At 28.5% G+C, this 22,325-nt stretch overlaps 3 protein-coding genes and 3 non-coding genes across 9 annotated transcripts; 3 read left to right on the top strand and 3 right to left on the bottom strand.

Moving 5' to 3' along the window:
- Positions 1 to 281: 281 nt before the first annotated feature.
- On the bottom strand, positions 282 to 5,174 carry LOC107646080 (uncharacterized). The gene is made up of 7 exons (XM_016350306.3): positions 4,912 to 5,174; positions 4,742 to 4,813; positions 3,950 to 4,017; positions 2,998 to 3,127; positions 1,063 to 1,143; positions 852 to 950; positions 282 to 534 (listed from the first exon to the last, which is right to left on the bottom strand). Exons 1-7 carry the CDS (start codon positions 5,062 to 5,064, stop codon positions 445 to 447), a joined length of 693 nt encoding a protein of 230 aa, XP_016205792.1. The 5' UTR covers positions 5,065 to 5,174; the 3' UTR covers positions 282 to 444.
- A 3,552-nt stretch (positions 5,175 to 8,726) lies between these two features.
- TRNAG-GCC (transfer RNA glycine (anticodon GCC)) lies at positions 8,727 to 8,797 on the top strand. Its single transcript has one exon. It is a non-coding gene; the product is annotated as a tRNA-Gly (tRNA).
- A 54-nt stretch (positions 8,798 to 8,851) lies between these two features.
- Positions 8,852 to 9,653, top strand: LOC107646170 (uncharacterized). Its single transcript, XM_016350404.3, has 2 exons — positions 8,852 to 8,959; positions 9,055 to 9,653. The coding sequence occupies exons 1-2, from the start codon at positions 8,929 to 8,931 to the stop codon at positions 9,462 to 9,464; spliced, it is 441 nt and encodes a 146-aa protein (XP_016205890.1). The 5' UTR covers positions 8,852 to 8,928; the 3' UTR covers positions 9,465 to 9,653.
- Positions 9,654 to 11,931: 2,278 nt separating this feature from the next.
- Positions 11,932 to 12,020, bottom strand: LOC148575571 (small nucleolar RNA snoR114). The gene has a single exon (XR_015904383.1). It is a non-coding gene; the product is annotated as a small nucleolar RNA snoR114 (small nucleolar RNA).
- On the bottom strand, positions 12,021 to 12,091 carry TRNAG-GCC (transfer RNA glycine (anticodon GCC)). Its single transcript has one exon. It is a non-coding gene; the product is annotated as a tRNA-Gly (tRNA).
- Positions 12,092 to 12,183: 92 nt separating this feature from the next.
- LOC107643676 (putative protein phosphatase 2C 26) lies at positions 12,184 to 15,940 on the top strand. 4 transcript variants are annotated; one of them, XM_088500860.1, is made up of 11 exons: positions 12,184 to 12,380; positions 12,495 to 12,546; positions 12,929 to 13,008; positions 13,318 to 13,399; positions 13,718 to 13,788; positions 13,909 to 13,988; positions 14,183 to 14,280; positions 14,496 to 14,619; positions 14,722 to 14,804; positions 15,030 to 15,078; positions 15,451 to 15,940. In XM_088500860.1, the coding sequence occupies exons 1-11, from the start codon at positions 12,226 to 12,228 to the stop codon at positions 15,501 to 15,503; spliced, it is 927 nt and encodes a 308-aa protein (XP_088356986.1). In that variant the 5' UTR covers positions 12,184 to 12,225; the 3' UTR covers positions 15,504 to 15,940. The 4 variants fall into 4 exon arrangements, 2 of the variants coding, with proteins under 2 accessions (XP_088356986.1, XP_088356985.1); XR_015902176.1 differs by having other exon boundaries at positions 12,185 to 12,380; positions 14,727 to 14,804; XR_015902175.1 differs by having other exon boundaries at positions 12,185 to 12,380; positions 14,484 to 14,619; positions 14,727 to 14,804; positions 15,451 to 15,473.
- Positions 15,941 to 22,325: the final 6,385 nt, after the last annotated feature.

Raw genomic sequence — 22,325 nt, 5'->3', positions numbered from 1 at the left:
AAGTTCTTAAATTTTTGTTTTAATAAAAAAATAATGAATGTATTGAAAATTTAAATATTGTATTGTTATACGTATATTTTTTTAAAATTGATAACGTTAATATGTGTCTTTATGCTAAATCCTAAGTTTAAATAGAGAAATATTAAGTGATTAACATTTTTTTGTCATATATTTTGAACTAATACTAAATAAATTTTTTTACACTAAAAATATTGATACTTAAATATTTTTCTTTTAACTTCTTGTTGTTGGATTAATAGACACTAGGATAAAACTTGAGATAGTGAAAACTATGGCAGCAGATAAATTGCATTTCTATCTAAATTTCATTCTTTTGATGATAATAAAGAATTTGTGCCACACCAAAACGTCGCAATTTGACAAGAGCATTAGCGCAATGCTTCGACACAATTAAAGCATATCATGACAAGTTGACAACCATAACTATGAATATCCTAAATCTTCATCCTGACTTGTCTCGTTTTCTTCATCATCTCCATCAGATATTGTCGATGTGTCATCATCGTCAGAATCCTAAAATACATAGAACAAATCATTTTCTAAGTGTTTTGTTGCATGCCTAAATCAAAGTGTGTGTAAATAAAATCTAACCAAATAAATATCTTAAAGTATCGTTTTAAGTTATAAGTGGAATGTTTTAGATAATTCTTGAACTTTGGTTCATGTGCAAAGTTGAATCCAAAGTTTTAAAAATGTGTTGCATCATTTGATTACTTTAATGTGTTGAATTGCACATTTCAAAAACTAAAGCAAAGTTAGGGACGTAGGGGGTTATTTTATTTGTATTATTTTTTCCAAATAAAAATGAAGGTGGTTTGTTCAAATCAAACCTGATGATAGTGGCGGTGAATACTACTATGTATGCCTCCAATTGTCCTAATTATTATGTACATGGGCACAATAATTCCACTTGCCCTTAATATAAACACCTAAAAAGATAAAAATAAAAAAGAAGTTAAACACATTATTCAAAAAGCAGATATTTATTTAAGTTTCTTTTTAAAATAAATAAATAAATAATGGTGGAAACCAAGTACTTACAGTAAGAATTGTAAATGGATAATCTTCCATGCCACTTGTAAGTGCTGCAAAAAGATGTCTTACAAGCAAGATGAGTGTAAACTGCATAACAAAAATGAAACAATAATGAGTTATCACACAAAGGTTTCTAAGTTTATTAGTTGACTTGGCTAAGTTCAATATTATTATTATTATTATTATTATTATTATTATTATTATTATTATTATTATTATTATTATTATTATTATTATTATTATTATTATTATTATTATTATTATTAATGATAAAACTTTCTAATGTATAATACTTTCAGATAATATATATATTATAATTTAGTTGTTAAGACACTAAATCACTAATGAAGAGATATAAATACATTTGTTATTAAAAACCAATTTTAATTCTCATAAAAAAATTTGTTGAGGATGTGATGAGAATAAAAGTAAAATTTTAAAAATTTTGAAAGGATAAAATTGTAAGAAAAATCTATATCTTATTTAATATTTATTTCTTAGCTTTTTATCTAACAAAACACTAAATATGTACTGTTGTTCAAGCACGGATCCAAAAAGTTTAATATAGAGGGGCCAAATTTTAGATAATTTTTTTTATTTCATAAAAATAATTAACATATAATTATTAGAGTTAGTTTTTTAAAAGATTTATCAAAATATATATATATATATATATATATATATATATATATATATAATTATAAATTTTTTTCATAATTTTATTTTAATTTTAATATATGATAGTTACATAAAAGAAATATAACAATATCAATAATACATTATAAAATTATAAAGTATCAATAATTTATAGCGTGTTTAGTTAAAAATTATCACATATCTTATTAATTAAAATTAAATTCTTTCAAAAATTTTAAAAAATTTGAAAATTAATGATAAATTATTAATTATTTAAAAGATACAATACCTTTATAAAATACAAGATATAAGATATTTTTATAAAAGTTTTTCTTTTAACAACGTAAATTTAGAATAAAAATAAGTATTTTTTATAAAAAAATAATATCTAAAGTACATAATGTGATTACCAAAATATAACTACGTAAGTTATTATTAATATAATAATATAAACTTTAAATATGTTAATATAAAATAAATAAATAATTTTTTTAAATAAATATAGAGATTATTATATAAAAACTAATTTAAAAGTTACAAATACTTGAGGTATGATATTAAATTAATTAAGTGAAAAATATTAGTGAATTAAACAATTAAGACATAAATCTATCACATAATAAAAAATAATACATATAAAAATACTAAATTATATAATATTTTTATTTTTTAAAATACATATCTCATATATAAATATAGTTTCTAAAAATTTTGGGGGGAGTGAGGCCACTACTCGCCCCCTCTAAGTCCGTCCCTACTGTTGTTGTATATTGATGTGTCTTTCTAAAATATGTCTTATTAAACAAACAATAGACATATATTACCATGTTCATATTTCTAATAAACATCCTATTATCTATAGGTATGGATTATGTTTCTTGTTACACATGACATAGTCAAAGAAAAAAAATTGAAGTATTCATCTTATTTATTCTCTAACACAAAATTCTTTAAGAAAATGCTTAGAAGGTCATTTGGCGACAAATGCTTCATTTCCTTGAAGAAAAAGAAAACGGCAATGTACAATTGTAGTTTTAGTTGACCATAATTGTAGTCAACCTTGGAGTTCTTGACTCGTTATTTTCCCATTAGAAAAAGTGTATATCACTATATCTTTCCTTTAAGTGCAATCATCGATAAAAAAAAGTGTTCTACCAATTTTTTTGTTTTCAGAAAAAAAATCAGAACCAAACTTGATACCTCTAATTAAGGAATAAATGTACCTATGTGTTAAGTGTGATTAAGAGGGAATACATTAAGTTTTGAATGTATAAAAAGAATGAAATAAAAGATGATAGTGCTTACAGAGAAAGCAAGTGATCGAAAGCAAGAAGCGCTTCTATCTGCAGGAGAAGTGCATTCAGAGTAATCGTTTTCAATTGTTGTTGCGTTTATTAAGGGTTCTACCTCCCTTCTTGTTATTTGCAGGCTATCCCTGTATACCAATTACCATTTGGATGTAAAATAATAATCACTAATGTGTAATTCAAAAGACTTGTTAAACCGCTACAAAGAAGTAATATCGAGATGCAGAAAAAAATCTTAAAGTGTTAAATTAATGGATTTTTCGTCGTATAAATTTTTTTATTTTTTTATTTTTTTTCGATGTGAGACTAATTTGTTATTCTCCTCACACTTACAACTTAACAACTAAATTTAGAAGAGAAAAAAATAATTAAATAAATAAAAATGTATCTAACATGTGTTTTATGAGTGTCTCTACTTGATAGATTAAGAATAATATTTAAAATCCATATTAATTGAACTTTGGAAAAAACCAACATATAGTTTTTATATTTTCAAATTTAAAATAAGGTTTTACTAATAATAAAATGAAAAGAATTATATAAATTTTTTTGTGAAAAAATAAAATTCATTGCTCACCAATATATATATATCCAATTTAAAATTTTTTTTTGTTGTTAATTTAAATATTGGATTTTTACATTTTAAAAACAAATTTGACTAAATAGAAAGAAACAAAGTGCAACTTAGTTTCGTAAAGGGATCACACTTAATGTGCCAAACAATAAAAGAGATCACATTTTAAGATTCGATTAAGTCAAATAATTAGATGCAACGCACATAATTTAACTTTGATTATATTGCACGCGGGAAAGTTGAGTCACTTTGAGACATGTGAAATTCTGTGTTGCACTCCATCAGCAGCCTAAGCATGTGGTTTTCATATTTATCCTAATCTAATAATATACATAAAAAATTATTAAAATAAAAATTAATTATAATGTGAAATTACCTAATGGTCATTGCTGCATCAGCTATCTGAGATTTCTTTGGAGGTGCTGTATATCCAGGTTCATATTGCTGTCAAACAGGGGCATAGTAATAATTTTAGATCACTTAATGTTCAACAATTTTAGATAAAACAAATTCCATACACTCAAAATTATCATAATAAGAATATAACATTGATGCTAATTAGAACAAAAACAAATAAACTATCGGAAAAAAAATAGAACAGAGACTTAAACTTTGAGCAAAGTCAATCAAAGACAATAAAAAACAATAAAACCTGAAAGGAACTTTAAATGTTCATATATCTTATTTGATCATTAATTACTTCTTTTTCTGCTTAAATCTTTTACCACTAAATAGGATCGACTACATGAATTAAAACGTCATTGCGTCATATCGATGCTTTGAGACGGACTTTGTTTTACGTTGGTTGTCACAAACTTAACACAACCCAACATAGTCGGTCCCAAAGTCCGGAAAAATGAAGAGGGTTATTCTGCTTGTGAGATTGCCAACGTAAAACAATGTCGCATCCTAATACATTTGATCATTAATTACTAAAAAAATTGAAATTTTTTTAATATTTTAATAGACAAGATGCATAAATAATTTTTTTTTAAAAATTTAAATAATATCCTTTCGTTCTTACATATTCAGAACGAAATTCAAATCCCAATATTTTTTTAACGGACTAAGTCAATAATATCATTGAATTCGAATATACATAAGCCAAGAAACCATCCACAAGAAATTAATTAGTTTAGAAAATCATAGTTGATTCAAGTTTTGATACCTGGAGACAAATCTCACAAGTTGTATTGCCTTTTTCATTGCACCATTTCTGAATGCAATCTCTGTGAGCAAACTGCACAACATAAAAACGCAATCAATCAATAAATAAATAAAAAAGAAAGAAAAAAATAAAACAAAGCCATAACAGAAAATTTGAAAATAAATAACTACCTTAACGGTTCCAGAACAAGCACAAGGAGCTTCCAAGCTTTTGGAGCTCTCGAATTCTTCTTCATGGCATATTCTACACCGAGAATTCGTACATATTGATCTCAAATCATCCACAACTAACACAACTTCTTCAATTTTATTATTGTTATTCATACTTACAAGCTCCACGCTTCTTCAAAAAACAGAAAAGTAAAAGAACTTGATGAGCCTTTTTGGGTTTTCAAATTCTTCTCTCTATAGTACTACTCTTCTGTTTCTCTTTCTCTCTCGAATCTCAACTTAAATTATATATATAATATATAAAAGGAAACGTTACCGGATTTCCAATACTACCCCTCGTACCATTTTCCACAATAAATTAAATTTGTCAATGTTCGAGAAATTTTCTCCTTTTTATGTGTATTTGAAGAAACAAAAATTTATAAAAACCTATGGATGCTTTTGGATTAAGAAGCTTCTATTTTTATTATTTTAATTTTCTTTACAAACTTTTAAAAAAGAAATATATTAAAATTAAAAATAAGAGTAAATGATAAATAAGACTCTAATTTTTTTATCTCAAAGATAAATAAACCATCAACTAATTAAAAATACAAGAATGTCCATCACTTTCTAAAACGCGAGACATTTGAGTCATTTCGAATGATCGATTTGTCGTTATATATTTTGGATAAAAAAATTTAAATATCTCGTATTTTAAAAAATATGACTTTTTTATTTTTAATTAATAAAAAATTTATATGTCTTTGAATTAAAAAATTAAGCATATATTTATTTTTTTATTAAAAATAAAATATAAAAACACAAACTAAATCCAATCTAATTAATAACCAAGGGTTGCTTTGACCACAATTGGCAAAGAGAGTTGCAATAAAGGGTCAAAATTAAACAAACATATAATTTTGGCTTCCTTTGGAGGGCTAAGTAATAAAGCATTAAATAATTGTCAAAATAATGAATGAGTATACGGTATATAAATGAACACATTAATAGGTTCTAGAATTCCTTTCTTACGTAAAGAGAAAGAGGGAAAGAAATAATATATCCGAACAAGTCATTTGAAAGAAAAGTATATTTATAAAGAGTTGTGCTACGTGTACACTAAAATCAGTTACCAAAGTCAATCATCAGTATAAAATATATATTAAAATATAAATATATATTAAAAATAAATTAAAGTACACATTTATTTATATACAAATACATTGGTGACTAATTTTAGTGTACAAATAACATTTTTGATTTATAAATCCATTCTCCAATTTTCTTAAGATAAGCCAATTTTTTCATTTATTGGATTTTTCGGGTAAACTAAATTTATCTCAAGATCTTTCACAGTTGAAGTTATGCTATCCATTATATTCACTTACTTTATGAGGCTTTTATCCGTTTTCTTGATTAATACAAATTATGTCATGTACTAAAGATAAATTACATGTCAAATTATAAGCAGTTAGAGGGCGTTTGGAAGCATAAATTTTTTGGAGAATAAAATCAATTTTCATAGTATATATATGAATTTAATATTTATACATTATTAAGTAAAAAATTTTAACACAGATGATCGTGTATTACCAAATTAATAGTATTATTTATACACCAAATATTCCTAACATCTGTATAAAAATATATAATTAATTGTATATTTAAATTATTTTTAATTAGTAAAATAAAAAGAATGTGTATTATTTGTTAAAATAATATTAATATCAAAATAGTATTTACTATAAAAGATATACATACATGTACTGATATTGTTATCATATTAGAAAAAAATAACTAATTTTTAAACTCACAACTTGAAATTCTTTGATTAGTGTATCAAAATTCATATATATAAGTAACCAAATTTTCAGTTTTATTAGAAGTAGATAAGAGTTATTATTTTATTTAAAAGAAAAATAGTTTTTAACTTTTTCAATTATATAAAAAGGTTCATTTCTAAATCACTTTACGAGGCTAAAAAGTTAAGAATTAATAAAAGAGAAATATGCATGATTCTCTGTCTATGAGACCTACATGCTTCACCAACGGTACAAAAAAAAAAAAAAAGGCTCAATACAAACTGAAATTTGAAATCATGGGCCCCTTTAATAATTGTTGATAGAAGCCTATTCACCCAAATACATTATCAACTGTCATTCGGCCCCTTCCATGCCACGCTTTCATTTCTTCTTCTTCTTCTTCTTCTTCTTCTTCTTCTTATTATTATTATTATTATTTTAATGTGTATAATAATAATAATAATAATAATAATAATAATAATAATAATAATAATAATAATAAGGAGACATGTTTATCAAAATATAATAATAAAGAAACATATCCATTAAAAAAATTTATTTTGCTTGATTTATTAATAAGCAAGTTTCTCAATTCTTATCCATGCGTTATTTGATTTGAAAAATATAAGGTACCCAGTAGGTAGTAGTAGCATTATTATTACTAATAATTCTCATGCAAGTAGCTATATTTATTAATTGTTTTCTTTCATAAACATCTCTCTTTAAATTTCATTCATATGTTATTGGATTTTGTTTGTGAAAATCGTACCAAGAAAAGATGCATACATAGAATCATCACCTATAATTTATCTTCTACCTATAATGAAAAGAAAGCATGCATAATTTATAGTCAGATGTATTTAACACAATTAAAATTAAGGGTATTTTTTATTCTATAGATTATAATACTGGAAGTTATTTATTATAAACCCTAAATTAAACCTTACATCATAAATATAATTTAGAACCCACACACACGCTGTTACAATCATCACATCTAGTTACCACTCAAATAGGCCTCTCAATCTTTTGCATCTTCTCCAAACAGTACGTTATTTTAAATCCATGAATGAAACTGAATGATGAGAATGTTTAGAGTGAGTGTTTTGTTTATACAAAAAATAAATAAATAAATAAAATGAATGAAAAAAAAAAGTTAATTGATTTCAAATTTGTTGAAGGAACCAATAATACATGTTCATCATGATATTTAATTTACTTAATATAATATTTGTGACAAAAGCTGACACATGTCTCATGCTTTCTCGTTCTTATCGTCTCCGGAACTAAAATGGTTTGAATTTATATCCATCAATCCATCACTTTATGAGAAAAACTTGCCGTGTGGAAGCTTCGGATTTAATTTAAAACATTTGAACCTTTCTTGAACCATTTCTACCAAGAGATTCTCAAGATTGGTGTGGTCAGCACTCATCACTTGTATTTTGCGAAGAGGTCTTAGGTGATCCTTTTGGCACCTAGGCCCAGTTTGGGTAACCAACTTAATTAAGCTCCTTTTGATAAAATAATTTAAACAATAAATGACTCTGTTAAAAGTAACTTATAAATAAGTTATTTTGTGTTTGGATTTTTAATTCTAGAAGTACTTATTTTATAGAAATGTGATGAAAAGTAGAAGTATTATGAGAGAAGTCATTTTTTTAACTTCTCTATAAGCTCCAAAATAGTTTCTTAGAAAGTTACAATTTGATTTTGAAAATTGCACCAGACATTAATACTACTACTTTTTATAAGTCAAAAGTTAAAAAAAGTTACTTTTAAAGTTTCCTAAACGGGCCCTAACCATTCTATTAGTTGCTTGGTATGTATATCAAAAATTATTACTAACTAATTTATAACATGTTGCCTAGCAATTATTCTTGAGTAGATATAAAATTATGTTAAATAAAACAGGGTAGTAATTTACTTCTTTATATATATTCTTTTTATTGAATCCATGTAATTGGTATAGAATGTAAAAATTTATGAATGTCAACAATAAAATGTTGCATGTATCTGGATTTTCAAGAAGCACCAGTGGTCTAGTGGTAGAATAGTACCCTGCCACGGTACAGACCCGGGTTCGATTCCCGGCTGGTGCATTTCATTTTTCATCTTTTACGATTATTATTGATTTATTGTTATTAAAATATCATTTCAGTTTCAGGGCGCTTATTTTACAGTTTCTTCCCTCTTCGATCTTTGCCTCCACTTTCTTCTTCAGCTCCCAACAATGAACGCCACCATCAATAATTTCAACCAAGGTGAAAACTAAATCTCTTCACAATGTCCATAATTTCATTTTAATTTTCTTTTTTATTTCATTATTTTTTCCCTTTTTTTTTCCTGTGGTGCGTAGAAAACGGACACGGAAGCGATTCGGATACGAATTCCGGAGACGAGGCAGCTGCAGCGGAATACTACCAGCCGATCTCCGGCGTCGACGATGGCAGTGGCGAATCGGACGGCGAGAACGGCATTAACGGTGTGGCTGAGAACGGGATCTCGTCTTTGGATCAAAACGACGTCGTATACGAAGAAGAAGAGGAGGAGGAAGAAGAGAGGAATAGAAGAGAAGAGATACGGAGGGCGTTCAGTGAGGACGAGAATAGAAGAAACGCGCCGCTGAGTGAGGAGAACGCGACGCGGGTTATGGAGGCCATGCGCGGCGTTTCTTTCGGCGGCGTGGCTCCCGATTGGGCCGATCGGGTTCCCGAGGACCGCTGGATCGATCAGCTTCGCAGGTTGAGACTGTCACCCAACACTTGATCAACGTTAATCCTTATTTTTTCTTAATTAATTTTTTTAAGATTAATCTTATTCTTATGCATATCTATCTAGAAAGACTTTCATGTTAATGAAGTGATTGATAGTCTCGGATATTTGCGTATGTGTTTATGAACGCCAAAATATTATGAGAAAGTTGTACAATGAAAGTTTAGGGAAGTATTAGAGATATAGCCATTAATGTTATCTTTTTCCAATCAGTTGAAGTTTTTGGGATGAGTGATATCATGACATGATATTAGAGCTCTAAATTTAAAATGTTAAGAGTTCGATTTTTGGTAAACTCTAAAATCAGTTTAATTCTAGATAGTACATATCAATCCTAAAAATAGTTGTCATTGGTTAAAAAAAATTGTGATATACACACTAAAAATAGTTATTAAAATCAATCTAGATGTATTTATATATAAAATATATGTTGTTTAATATTTATATTTTAACATATATTTTATATTAGTGAATAGTGATTAATTTAATGATTGATTTTTATATACACCTAATATAATAGGTTAAAAAAGAGCTTAGAAGTATTCGAGGTCCCCTGAATTTCCATTGATCTGTCAGGATAAACGAAAGCATAGATAATGCCCGTGACACAAAAATGTGTTAGTTTTGTTAATTTATGGTAGAATTCGAACATGATTAATTTACACATTTAGGCAAATTCAGAAGGTTGATTTACACAATTCTATGGCTTAAGTGCACATCGTGTGGTAATTGAGGTAAAGCATAATTAACCCTAAGACTTTGCCTTGATTACTAACACTTCTACTACTTTTAAGCCCTCAGAGACACAGCATAGTTTTCCTAAGAACACAAAAAACATTATAATGAAGTTATCCATCAAAAACTTAGACACTAAATTTTGTCTGCTAAACTTGTCAAAGATCAGATCCATGAGAACCTTACATAGAGGACATAGGTAATTGGCAATTGGCAATCTGAACCTTCTCGGCTTCAGGGACTTCTTGATTCACTGCATCACACAATTATTGGACCTTCTCAGAGTCCAGTTCTATGACACTAACCATGGTGGCACTTTTAAGTTAACCATAGTTGGCAGTTGACACCAACTGTAATTAGATTATTGTAGATTAATTGGTGGATGTAACTGTAATATAAAAAGCACAATATATAGCTGTATTGAATCCCTTTCGTGATTCACCATTATTCATCATCAAGTTAATCTTTCACATCTCTAATATCCATCAAGTTCTAATGTAAGTATATTATTTACAAACTAATAGTGAAGTAACAAATTGGCCTTAGAGCTAGCTACTCCTAATTTGTGGTGATTGGGGCTGAAAGAACACAACACCAGCAATAAGCAACCAAACTATTTAATTAAGTTATTTGATACTAGCCCCTTTACTTCTTTTCAAATGTGCATTATATATCAAATGTTAATATCATGAACTTTTATATGATTATGGTCCACCTTAAGTGAAATGCTTCTAAATTATTTTATGACCTTAACCTGAATGGTGTATCTGCATGAACTTTGAAGGTAAGATATCAATATGAGCAACAGGGATATTCCTTCTAGCACTCTGATCTCTCCTAATATAATCAAAGCTGTTAAATTTTCAAATGTCAATCGGATCATGGAAGCACTTTTGATTTTGGGTTATTCAAGAATTATAATCTGCTTTTCCTTGATTTAACCGAACTAGTTCGTTGTCAACCACCACTACTTCTCCTGGCAGAAAACGAAAAGAAAATACCACCCTTACCTAATTAATGAACCTTTTAAAAGTTACTATTCTATTAGATGAGCGACATTCAAATTAGTTAGTAATAATTTTTGGGTATGTTCTATAGTGCCTACAAAATTAGCATGTTTCAATTTTTATAAAAGAGTGGGTCTCATACTCTCATCTCTTAACAGTTAACACTCGGGTTTAGAAAATTTAAACATATAATTATAGGCACTATAAAATTGCCCTAATTTTTGTATCGAGCAAAATAAATTAATTTTAAAGAAAAATAATTGGTCCGTGGGCGGAGCTACATAGTACATAGTGCCAAAGTACAGTACGTAGCCATCTTGAGAAATTTTGTGATAAAATTTTATTTATTTCTACTTTAGACCCTTTTAAATTTTACGTTTTAACTTTTTTTTTTTTAAATTATGATTTATCTATGTTTAACCAAGGATCCCAAAAAATAATTGTACACATTAAATCTATCTATAATTTATTTTTCTAAACAACCTTATAGTTAAATTTATTAAACAAATATAAAAATATAAAGTAATATTCCTTAACATAATTGTTGTGAAATTGAGTATTGATGATGATATTCTTAGCTTTGTTACTCTTCATGATCAGTGATGAATCATGGAAAATGATTCTCATACCAACACTCTAATACATGAATCTATTATTAAACCAACAAATTCTATTGGCGTAGACAATGTTGGTTAACAAAAAAAAAAAATGATATATTAGAGCTCAGATGCGTTCCTTTTCATCCGAGTAAACAGATGCTGGTGATAGACCCAATCCATCACAGTGAGCGCAAGCCTCTTCACAGCTCTGCACCAGCCGGGAATCGAACCCGGGTCTGTACCGTGGCAGGGTACTATTCTACCACTAGACCACTGGTGCTTGTTGTGAGAATTATACAACCTTTAATATTTATATCATACTTTGTAATTTTGTTTCTTTTATTGTAAGCGATAAACGTTCATTTTCACAATTCATGGCAGTGGCAGTGTGTGAAGGAGAGGAAGAAGGAAGCAATGGCAATTCCCATATTGAGGGCTGCAATCATTCCTCACTCTCAACCACTCCTTCATTCTTCTATATCTGGTGGTATTGATGAAACTGCCAAAAAGAAGAAAAGACTGTTGCTTCCTTGTTCTTCTTCTTCTTCTGAGCTAAACCCTGCAATTCGGTCAGCTACTCACCAAACTATATCTTATCTGATTCTCTTTCATGGTTTTAGACTTGTTGGGCCTTTCTTAAACTTGGGTTTCTTTGTTTGTTTCATGTTTGCTTATGTTGATAGGTCAGAGGTTTCATTTTCTGTTGGGTCTTGCCTCCTTCCTCATCCAGACAAGGTACTAAGAGTGCTAAATTCTGATAAACCCATGTCATATTTATGTTTGGATTGGTAATTAGTGGAAGCTAATAGAATGGAATAAGATGGAGAGGAAAGCAAGGGAATGGAATGGAGTAGAGTGATATAATCATATAATTGTTCTGTTCCATTGTTTTGATGTTTTTGTTATTAAAATGGAGTAATTTTTCATTCTATTTTTTTGATATAGCAATGGAATATACTAATTTTGTTGGGGGAAAGAAATTAGCATTTTGCATTGAATCCTATTCCTCCCAAATTAGAGGGAAGAAAACCAACATAAGATGGTGGCATTAGATGGAATTTATTCTATCATTTCTCATGTCCCTCCCACTTTCTGAAGTCCTGTTCTTTTTCTTAAGGTTGATAGAGGTGGGGAAGATGCTTTGCTTGTCAGCAACTATAATGGGGGAGTTCTTGCTATTGCTGATGGTGTTTCTGGGTATGCTACTCTCTCTCTCTCTCTCTCTCTCTCTCTCTCTCTCTCTCTCTCTCTCTCTCTCTCTCTCTCTCTCTCTCTCTCTCTCTCTCTCTCTCTCTCTCTCTCTCTCTCTCTCTCTCTCTCTCTCTCTCTCTCTCTCTCTCTCTCTGTATCTAGCTCTTTCCTAGTGTAAAACTTCAATCATTGAACAAAAACACAATATAAAACTTTGAAACTGGTTTTGATTAATTAACTTAACTGGAGTAAGATTGCATCATATGTTAAAATTGAGCTGTGTTAACATTATCTTCTTCTCGTTCTGTGCCACAGTTGGGCAGAAGAGGATGTGGATCCTTCGTTGTTCCCACGTGAATTGCTGGCTAATGCTTCTAATTTTGTTGAAGATATGGAGGTAATTATGACAATGAATATTGTTTTTAAGTTATAATTATTCTGTTCTCAAGGTACATGCATTTGTTCTTGAGTGAACGACATTGTCCTCCCTTGAGGTTAAGGAATATTACACACGAGTCTCTTCTGTTTGCAAAAAATACACTGACCTTTCTATCTTACAAAATGTGATACCGAGCTCCCTACATGCCATTAACATCTTGGGTGGTATGTGTAGGCATGATGAATCAAAGGTATTGTTTGGAATATCGATGTGAATGTTTCTATGTAGTTAATGCTGTTGGCTAACTAGCAACTTGGATATTGATGGGTTAATCAGGTGAACTATGATCCTCAAATTCTTATAAGGAAATCGCATGCTGCTACTTCCTCAACAGGCTCAGCCACTGTGTAAGTCCATTCACTTTTCAATTGGATTTTAAGTTTTCAGTAGATATATTCAAATATTTACTTGTGCATTTTAAACAATTCAACTTTTAAGTTACTTCATTTTCTATCTTTTTCATGAAGCATTGTTGCTATGCTGGAGAAGAATGGGATTTTGAAGATTGCCAATGTTGGGGATTGTGGATTAAGAGTTATCCGCAATGGTAAGATCTAATGCTATATTTCATCCAACTATGATCTTTGCTGATAAGTCTAATGGAATTTGCTATATGAAAATTTTTGGGTAAATTAAAGTGAGATACTCTAATGTTCTTGCTAATGTTTTCTTTCTTTTGCAACACCCTCCTCAAGTGTTGAGAGCTAAATCTTCTTTTATGTGCTGTTTTGCTTTTTCCAGGCAGTGTAATTTTTTCCACTTCACCACAAGAACATTACTTTGACTGTCCATTCCAACTGAGCTCCGAGAGGGCCGGCCAAACATACCTTGATGCAGCGGTACCACTTCACATTCATCTTAACTTGCTTTAATTTCGTCCTCTCACTCAAACTACGAAGAACCATGTGTTTGCTTAGGTTAAGGCAAAGAAATGTAATGTTTACTCGGAATTGTGTGCTGGCCTTTGCACACAACTTTGCAATTTTGATTTCTAGATATTTGTGGTTCTTTCTGTTATATCTTTTCATACCAACCTCTTCAGCTGGGAAAACAGGTAAGCGATGTGGAGTTGATAGAGGGAGATACAATTGTCATGGGGTCTGATGGTCTTTTTGATAATGTTTTTGACTACGAAATTGTTTCGACCATTGCTACATACAGAGATGTTACTGAGGCTGGTATTGTCTTCCTTCTTTCCTTTCTTGTTGATTGATCCATTTGGAGGAATTTAGAAAACCACCATTTGAGCTTCACTAACCTGAAATTCATTTTGTTGCTAGCAAAGGCATTAGCTAACTTGGCAAGAATTCATGCCACGGATTCAAATTTTGATTCTCCCTATTCATTGGAGGCCAGGTCTAAGGTAAAGAAAAAGTTACGCTTCCGTTTTGAAATGATGGTCAATTTCGACAAAGTAGTGTATTGAAAAATTAATATACTCGGATTGTCCAAGTATATTAATTTTTTGATGTGCTACTTTGTCAAAATTGACAACTTTTTGAATCAGAGAAAGTTTAGTTAAGAGTTTCACAAACTTTGGCTCTCCCTTTTCATATTTTTTTTTAATGTTTCTCTACCGATATGCCAGGGTTATGATGCGCCGCTATGGAAGAAGATTCTTGGAATGAAGCTTACAGGTAAGGCAAAACACACCATAAAATGAGGGTATGCTCATGTGAAGATTTCCCATGACCTTATCGTGTTGATTTTCACCATTGATTAGATGTTTTTGACTTTCTATGGGTCTATACTTGGCTCCGCCTTCTTGATCAATGATGAGAATCAACACGATAATGTTGTGAAATTTCCACGTCTGAAAATCCGTTCCTTCTTACAGTTGTGTATTGCAAGGCGCATGGAGGTTTGAATTTATGACATCATGAAAGCTACTATTCATATCTTTACCTAGAGACTAATCTTAGCAATTTTATAATGACTATTTTTCTCCGAATTTGTGGCTAACCACACTATTATTTGTGGCTAACCACACTATTATATCACTGTATCAGGTGGGAAGCTTGATGATATTACCGTAATTGTTGGTCAGGTTGTAAGTTCCTGAGAACTGCTAATCCATCTTGATTAGTTGATTATACTTGAAGAAAGCAAAGATCCTGATTGTGGAGATCACCATAGCAACAATTCTCTTCAGTATACTGTGATCACTAAATGTTGGTGATGCACTCGAAAAATGGACATAAGGATTTTTCATGGAAATATTTATGCTTTGCTATGAAGTGTTATGTTGTGCATCATGCATTTAGAGAGTGTTGTATAATGTGATATTCTTTATAAATTAAATTTCTGTTTTTGAAATGTTACGTCTGTTTCTGATGAAGGGTAGTTATGTAAGTAATTCTACAGAAAAATAACGTTATAATTACTGTCAATTTGAATTAGAATTCTGGTAAAAAATACTCTCTTCAATTCCTTTGTCAGATATTTTAGACTTTGATATATTCTTAATCAGTACTTTAAGATCTAAAAAAATACTAAAAAGTGAAGTGACAAATGAAAGGGTAGGGAGAATTTCAGGAAAAGGATGACTAGCCAAAACCAAATATAACTATATGGAAAATTCAAAACTTAACTCTGTCATGAGAATCCCACAAACACGAAAGAATCACACATGACAAACCCTACCCTACCTGATTTCAATAACAAAGCAACAAATTAAAGTGCCCGATAAATATACTAACACAGTAGTTGCCATAAAAGTGAATCTCTTAAAGTTCCAGAATATATGACAATCCTTCTAGTCAAATGTTAATAATACAAAGGTAAAGAAACAAATGCATTATCATGAATCCTTAAACTATGGATTTGCTATAAGCGTGGGATAGGGGATGTATTCAAGGAATAACCTTGTGGTAAAAGGTATAAATATTACAATGAACTAAACAAAAATAATAAAAAATATAATTATAAGAATAGTTTATCAAAATTGGCAGGGTGTACAATACTAAAGAATGTACCCCCTAACTTAAGCTAACGCCTGCCTCATAATTATGTAATCCTTCAGGGTTCCACAGGACATGAAAAGCTAGGCCATGCCCCTGATTGAAGAAGCTCTTTACTAATGATGTTGACAAATAAACTAACCACAATGTAAATACAGAACAAGGGGTATTCTAACTCCATTTGTTCATATGATGCTGCTGTCCTTACTCTGATTTAATTCTTGGAAAAAGGACTTCCCAGCCTCGTACGTTGACCAGCAGATTGCGGCTGCAGGAGCATGGAACAGCATCCTTGGAATCCATCCTCGCATGAGCCTTCTGTATCCATCCTTTTTCACTATTGTTTTTAAAACATCTGCAATTGAACCATTTTCGAACCCATCGCATCCTGCACCAAAAACCGATATCATGATACTCCCTCCCTTCAGCAGATATGATTAAAATACCAACTATGATATTGGTTGTGCAGAAGCTGATAGGGTACATACAAAGGAATAACACATGTATCTATATGCATAAAATTTCTGGCCACGTAGATAACCTACTCCCAAGATATGTTTGGTTGGAGGGTAGAGAAGGGTTATGGAGGAAAATGTGTTTCGTTTCTAAAAAAAAGAAATTAAAAAAAAGGGGGAGGGGGGGGGGTTTAATTTTATCTTAATCATCTTTTATCGGATAACAAGAATCTAAGCTCAACCCCACCACAAATACATCAGGTCCATTCAAGGCAGCTTGTAATCACATCCTCAAGTTTATAATGTTATTACTCCCTTCACATAGGGTACAGATTCGTGAGAAGAGAGCACACTGTTCACAAGTTAGAACCTCGCACTCAGCATCCTAACACCCCACTAATCGGAACAAAATATTTCTGATAAATAACCCATAAGAGCTGTTCCATTAAATCATAATCTGACATCCAGATCAACAACTTATTCTTCTCCTTGGTTGGTGTCTGCTACAAGGACAACATGACCCATTACCATCACTAATCTATGTTCATGACACTTCATGATTCTACATAGCATTACTAGGTTGCAACTTGTCATAAGCCTAAACACCGCGGATATGCGTATGGGATCCGATCCATGAACACCTCTAACCGGTTCTAATTGGTTCTCATCAATTCTAATCTTTAACCGGTCTTAGATTGAATCGAACTGATGAAATTTTTTTATCATTGAGGAATCCTTAATTAGTAATTTTGACACATTGTATGAATCCTTAATTAGTGTCATTATAATTAAAGCGGGGAGATTCAATTAATTGATCATATAGTTAAAAAATTTCGACACTTCAGAGTACCTGCCAAATACATTATAATTAAAACGCGTGATACATTCAATTAGTTTATCGTAATTGGAAAATTTTGACATTTATTAAGATATTTGACTAGTGTAATTTTTAACTAAAATGGTAATACATATAATTGACTATAAAATAATTATTTACGTTGATTGTGATTATATAGGTACAGGCCACCAAATATAGGTACACAATTTAGTAATCTCTCCGCTATATCAATAGATAAATTTAGAAATATGATTTTTTTTTAACTTCTGATGGATCTCTTCAATTCTTCGAATTACAAATTATACACAATATTATTATTATTATTGTTTTTCTTAGTAGTTAGGATTATGTTATTGCTGATAAAAAAATTAATATTGAGTTATTTAGTGTAGTAATTTAATTTAGATATTATTATTATTATTATTATTATTATTATTATTATTATTATTATTAGTGCATAAATTAACAAAATAGTTATAATAAGCTTTTTTAATTTATCAAATATTAAACCAGTTATTTTTCAATAAATACATATAGTATATAATAATATAATAAATATAAATTAATTAATTAGTTATAAAAATAAAAAATATTTACTTTACTAGAAAAATAAAATTAAAAAAATTTTGTTGTGGAAAAATACTAAAATTTTATATTCTTATTTAATAATAACTAGATTATAACTTGTTGACTAAAATTTGTTGAAACTTGATTGTTTTTAAAATATTAATGAAGATATATATATTTTAAAATTTAATTTTAAGTTTTAGACTATTTTATATTTTTTATTTACGCAAGACCGATTTTGCCTGTTCAACTAGTAACTCATCGTTTGAACTAATAAACCAATAAATCAGTTACCTAATCGGTTCGATTACCGATTCGGTTTTGACAACTATGATGCTAAGCATAATTGTCAGAACCAAACCGATGATCGAACCGATTAGGCTATTGGGTCACTGAATTACTGGTTCAACTGGTGGGTCACTAGTTGAACCGGTAGAACTGCTACTATATAAATAAAAAATATAAAATAGTCAAAAACCTAAAACTAAAATTTAAAATACATATTTTCACTAATATTTTAAAAACAATCAAGTTTCAACAAATTATAATTAACACATTATATTATAATCAACAAATTATAATTCGGTTATTATTAATAAGTATATAAAATTCTAATATTTTTTATAATAAATATTTTTTAATTTTATTTTTGTATTAAAGTATTTTTATATTTATTATATTATTATATATTGTATGTATTTATTAAAAAAAATATTAATAAATATCATATAATCATATAAAAATAACTATATTCTAATTAATAAAAATATTTGATATTTTTATTTATACTAGTTTGATAATATTTATATTAATAATTATGAATAATAAAAATATAATCAATTTAAATATAAGTGAGTATAGAATTAAAATAATATTAAAAAAATTATTGTACAATTTTATTATATACTTATTAAGTAGCATATAAAATAATAAAAAATAATATAATTTGGTGTCAAGAAAAATATGTAATACAAAGATTTAAAGAGGATCCAAATTTAAACTATATCTTTATTAATTTTAAAAATTCTTCTCAAATGATTCGGTTAGATTGGATTTTACCGGTTCTAATTGGTTCTCATCCATTCTAATCTTTAACCGGTCTTATATTGAATCAAACTGATAAAAATTTTTTATTGATTTTTGTAGTTGCAGAGAAATTACATCCACAACTGACAATTGAAAAATTTTGCACATTGTAGAAATTCTTGACTAGTAATTTTGAGGCATTGTAGGAATCCTTGAATAGTGCCATTATAATTAAAGCGAGGAGATTCAATTAACTGATCATATAGTTAGAAAATTTTAACACTTCAGAGTACCTGCCAAATACATTATAATTAAAACGTATGATACATTCAATTAGTTTATCATAATTGGAAATTTTTGACATTTATTAAGATATTTGACTAGTGTAATTTTAAACTAAAATGGTAATACATCTAATTGACTATAAAATAATTATTTACGTGATTGTGATTATATAGGTACAGGCCAGAGGCCACCAAATATAGGTACACAGTTTAGTAATCTCTCCGCTATATCAATAGATAAATTTAGAAATATGAATTTCCTTTTTTGACTTCTGATGGATCTCATCAATTCTTCGAATCACAAATTATACACAATATTATTATTATTGTTGTTTTTTTTAGTAGTTAGAATTATGTTATTACTGATAAAAAAATTAATATTGATTTATTTAGTGTAGTAATTTAATTTAGATATTATAATGAAATGTTATATTATTATTATTATTATTATTATTATTATTATTATTAGTGCATAAATTCACAAAATAGTTATAATAAGCTTTTTTAATTTATCAAATATTAAACCAGTTATTTTTCAATAAATACATATAGTATATAATAATATAATAAATATAAATTAATTAATTAGTTATTAAAATAAAAAATATTTACTTTACTAAAAAAATAAAATTAAAAAAATTTTGTTGTGAAAAAATACTAAAATTTTATATTCTTATTTAATAATAACTAGATTATAACTTGTTGACTATAATTTGTTGAAACTTGATTGTTTTTAAAATATTAATGAAGATATATACATTTTAAAATTTAATTTTAAGTTTTAGATGATTTTATATTTTTTATTTACGTAAGGCCGGTTTTGCCTGTTCAACCAGTAACTCATCGTTTGAACTAATAAACCAATAAATCAGTTACCTAACCGGTTCGATTACCGATTCGGTTTTGACAACTATGGTGCTAAGCATAATTGTCAGAACCAAACCGATGATCGAACCGATTAGGCTATTGGGTCACTGGATTACTGGTTCAACTGGTCGGTCACTAGTTGAACCGGTAGAACCACTACTATATAAATAAAAAATATAAAATAGTCAAAAACCTAAAACTAAAATTTAAAATACATATTTTCACTAATATTTTAAAAACAATCAAGTTTCAACAAATTATAATTCGGTTATTATTAATAAGTATAGAAAATTCTAATATTTTTCATAATAAATATTTTTTAATTTTATTTTTGTATTAAAGTATTTTTATATTTATTATATTATTATATATTGTATGTATTTAATAAAAATAATATTAATAAATATCATATAATCATATAAAAATAATTATATTCTAATTAATAAAAATATTTTATATTTTTATTTATACTAGTTTGATAATATTTATATTAATAATTATGAATAATAAAAATATAATCAATTTAAATATAAGTGAGTATAGAACTAAAATAATACTTAAAAAAATTATTGTACAATTTTATTATATACTTATTTAGTAGCATATAAAATAATAAAAAAATATAATTTAGTGGCAAGCAAAATATGTAATACAAAGATTTAAAGAGGATCCAAATTTAAACTATATCTTTATTAATTTTAAAATTTTTTCTCAAATGATTCGGTTAGATTGGATTTTACCGGTTCTAATTGGTTCTCACCAATTATAATCTTTAACCGGTCATAGATTGAAGATAAAATTTTTTCATTGATTTTTGTAGTTGCAGAAAAATTACATCCACAGCTGACAATTAGAAAATTTTGCACATTATAGGAATCATTGACTAGTAATTTTGACACATTGTACGAATCCTTGAATAGTGTCATTATAATTAAAGTGGGGAGATTCAATTAACTGATCCTATAGTTGGAAAATTTCGACACTTCAGAGTACCTGCCAAATACATTATAATTAAACGCGTGATATTAGAATATCATAATTAGGAACAAAATCAGGAAAATATCAAAGAAGATTAGAAAAAAATCAATGCAATTTATTAGGATATTATTCCATAACGAATGTACTCTTAGCGTACTCTTGTTCTACGTATTGGTTAGAACTTTGTAATCACAAATGAGAAATATGAATAAAAATAATACTTTTCTAAATAATTCTTGATTTCTTTCTTAGACTCTTTGTACCATGGTAACATGGTATCAGAGCTTTACACTTGTTGGAGGTAACCTGGTAACTTGGAAAAACAAGAAGTAGAAAGGTGTAACTCTTTCAAGTGCTGAGGCAGAATTTCGAAGGATCGTTAAAGGCATAACTGAAGTATTGTAGATAAGACAATTGATGACAGAGATTGAGTTTCCACCACAATCGCCAAGCCAGTTGAAATGTGACAAGAAAGCGCAATGAGAATCCTGTACATGATAGAACTAAACATGTTGAGGTGGATCGACACTTTATCAAAGAAAAAATTGAGAATGAAATTATTGAACTTCCATTTGTGAGATCAGAAGATAAAGTTCTAACCAAGTTGAGTATTGGTGATCCCACTACTCACCTTGAGGGGGAGTATTATAATATCATAATTAGGGAACAAAATCAGGAAAATATCAAAGAAAATTAGAAAAAAATCAATGTAATTTATTAGGATATTATTCCATAACGAGTGTACTCTTAGCGTACTCTTGTTCTATATATTAGTAAGAACTTTGTAATCACAAATAAGAAATATGAATAAAAATAATACTTTTCTAAATAATTCTTGATTTCTTTCCTAAACTCTTTGTACCATGGTAACACGTGATACATTCAATTAGTTTATCATAATTGGAAAAT

The sequence above is a fragment of the Arachis ipaensis genome, chromosome B1 (genome assembly GCF_059453495.1).
Source record: "Arachis ipaensis isolate K30076 ecotype BB chromosome B1, ASM5945349v1, whole genome shotgun sequence".
Classification (NCBI taxonomy): Eukaryota; Viridiplantae; Streptophyta; class Magnoliopsida; order Fabales; family Fabaceae; genus Arachis; species Arachis ipaensis.
The sequence above is the reverse complement of the archived record's forward strand: the minus strand, read 5'-3'. Positions and strand labels throughout refer to the sequence as shown.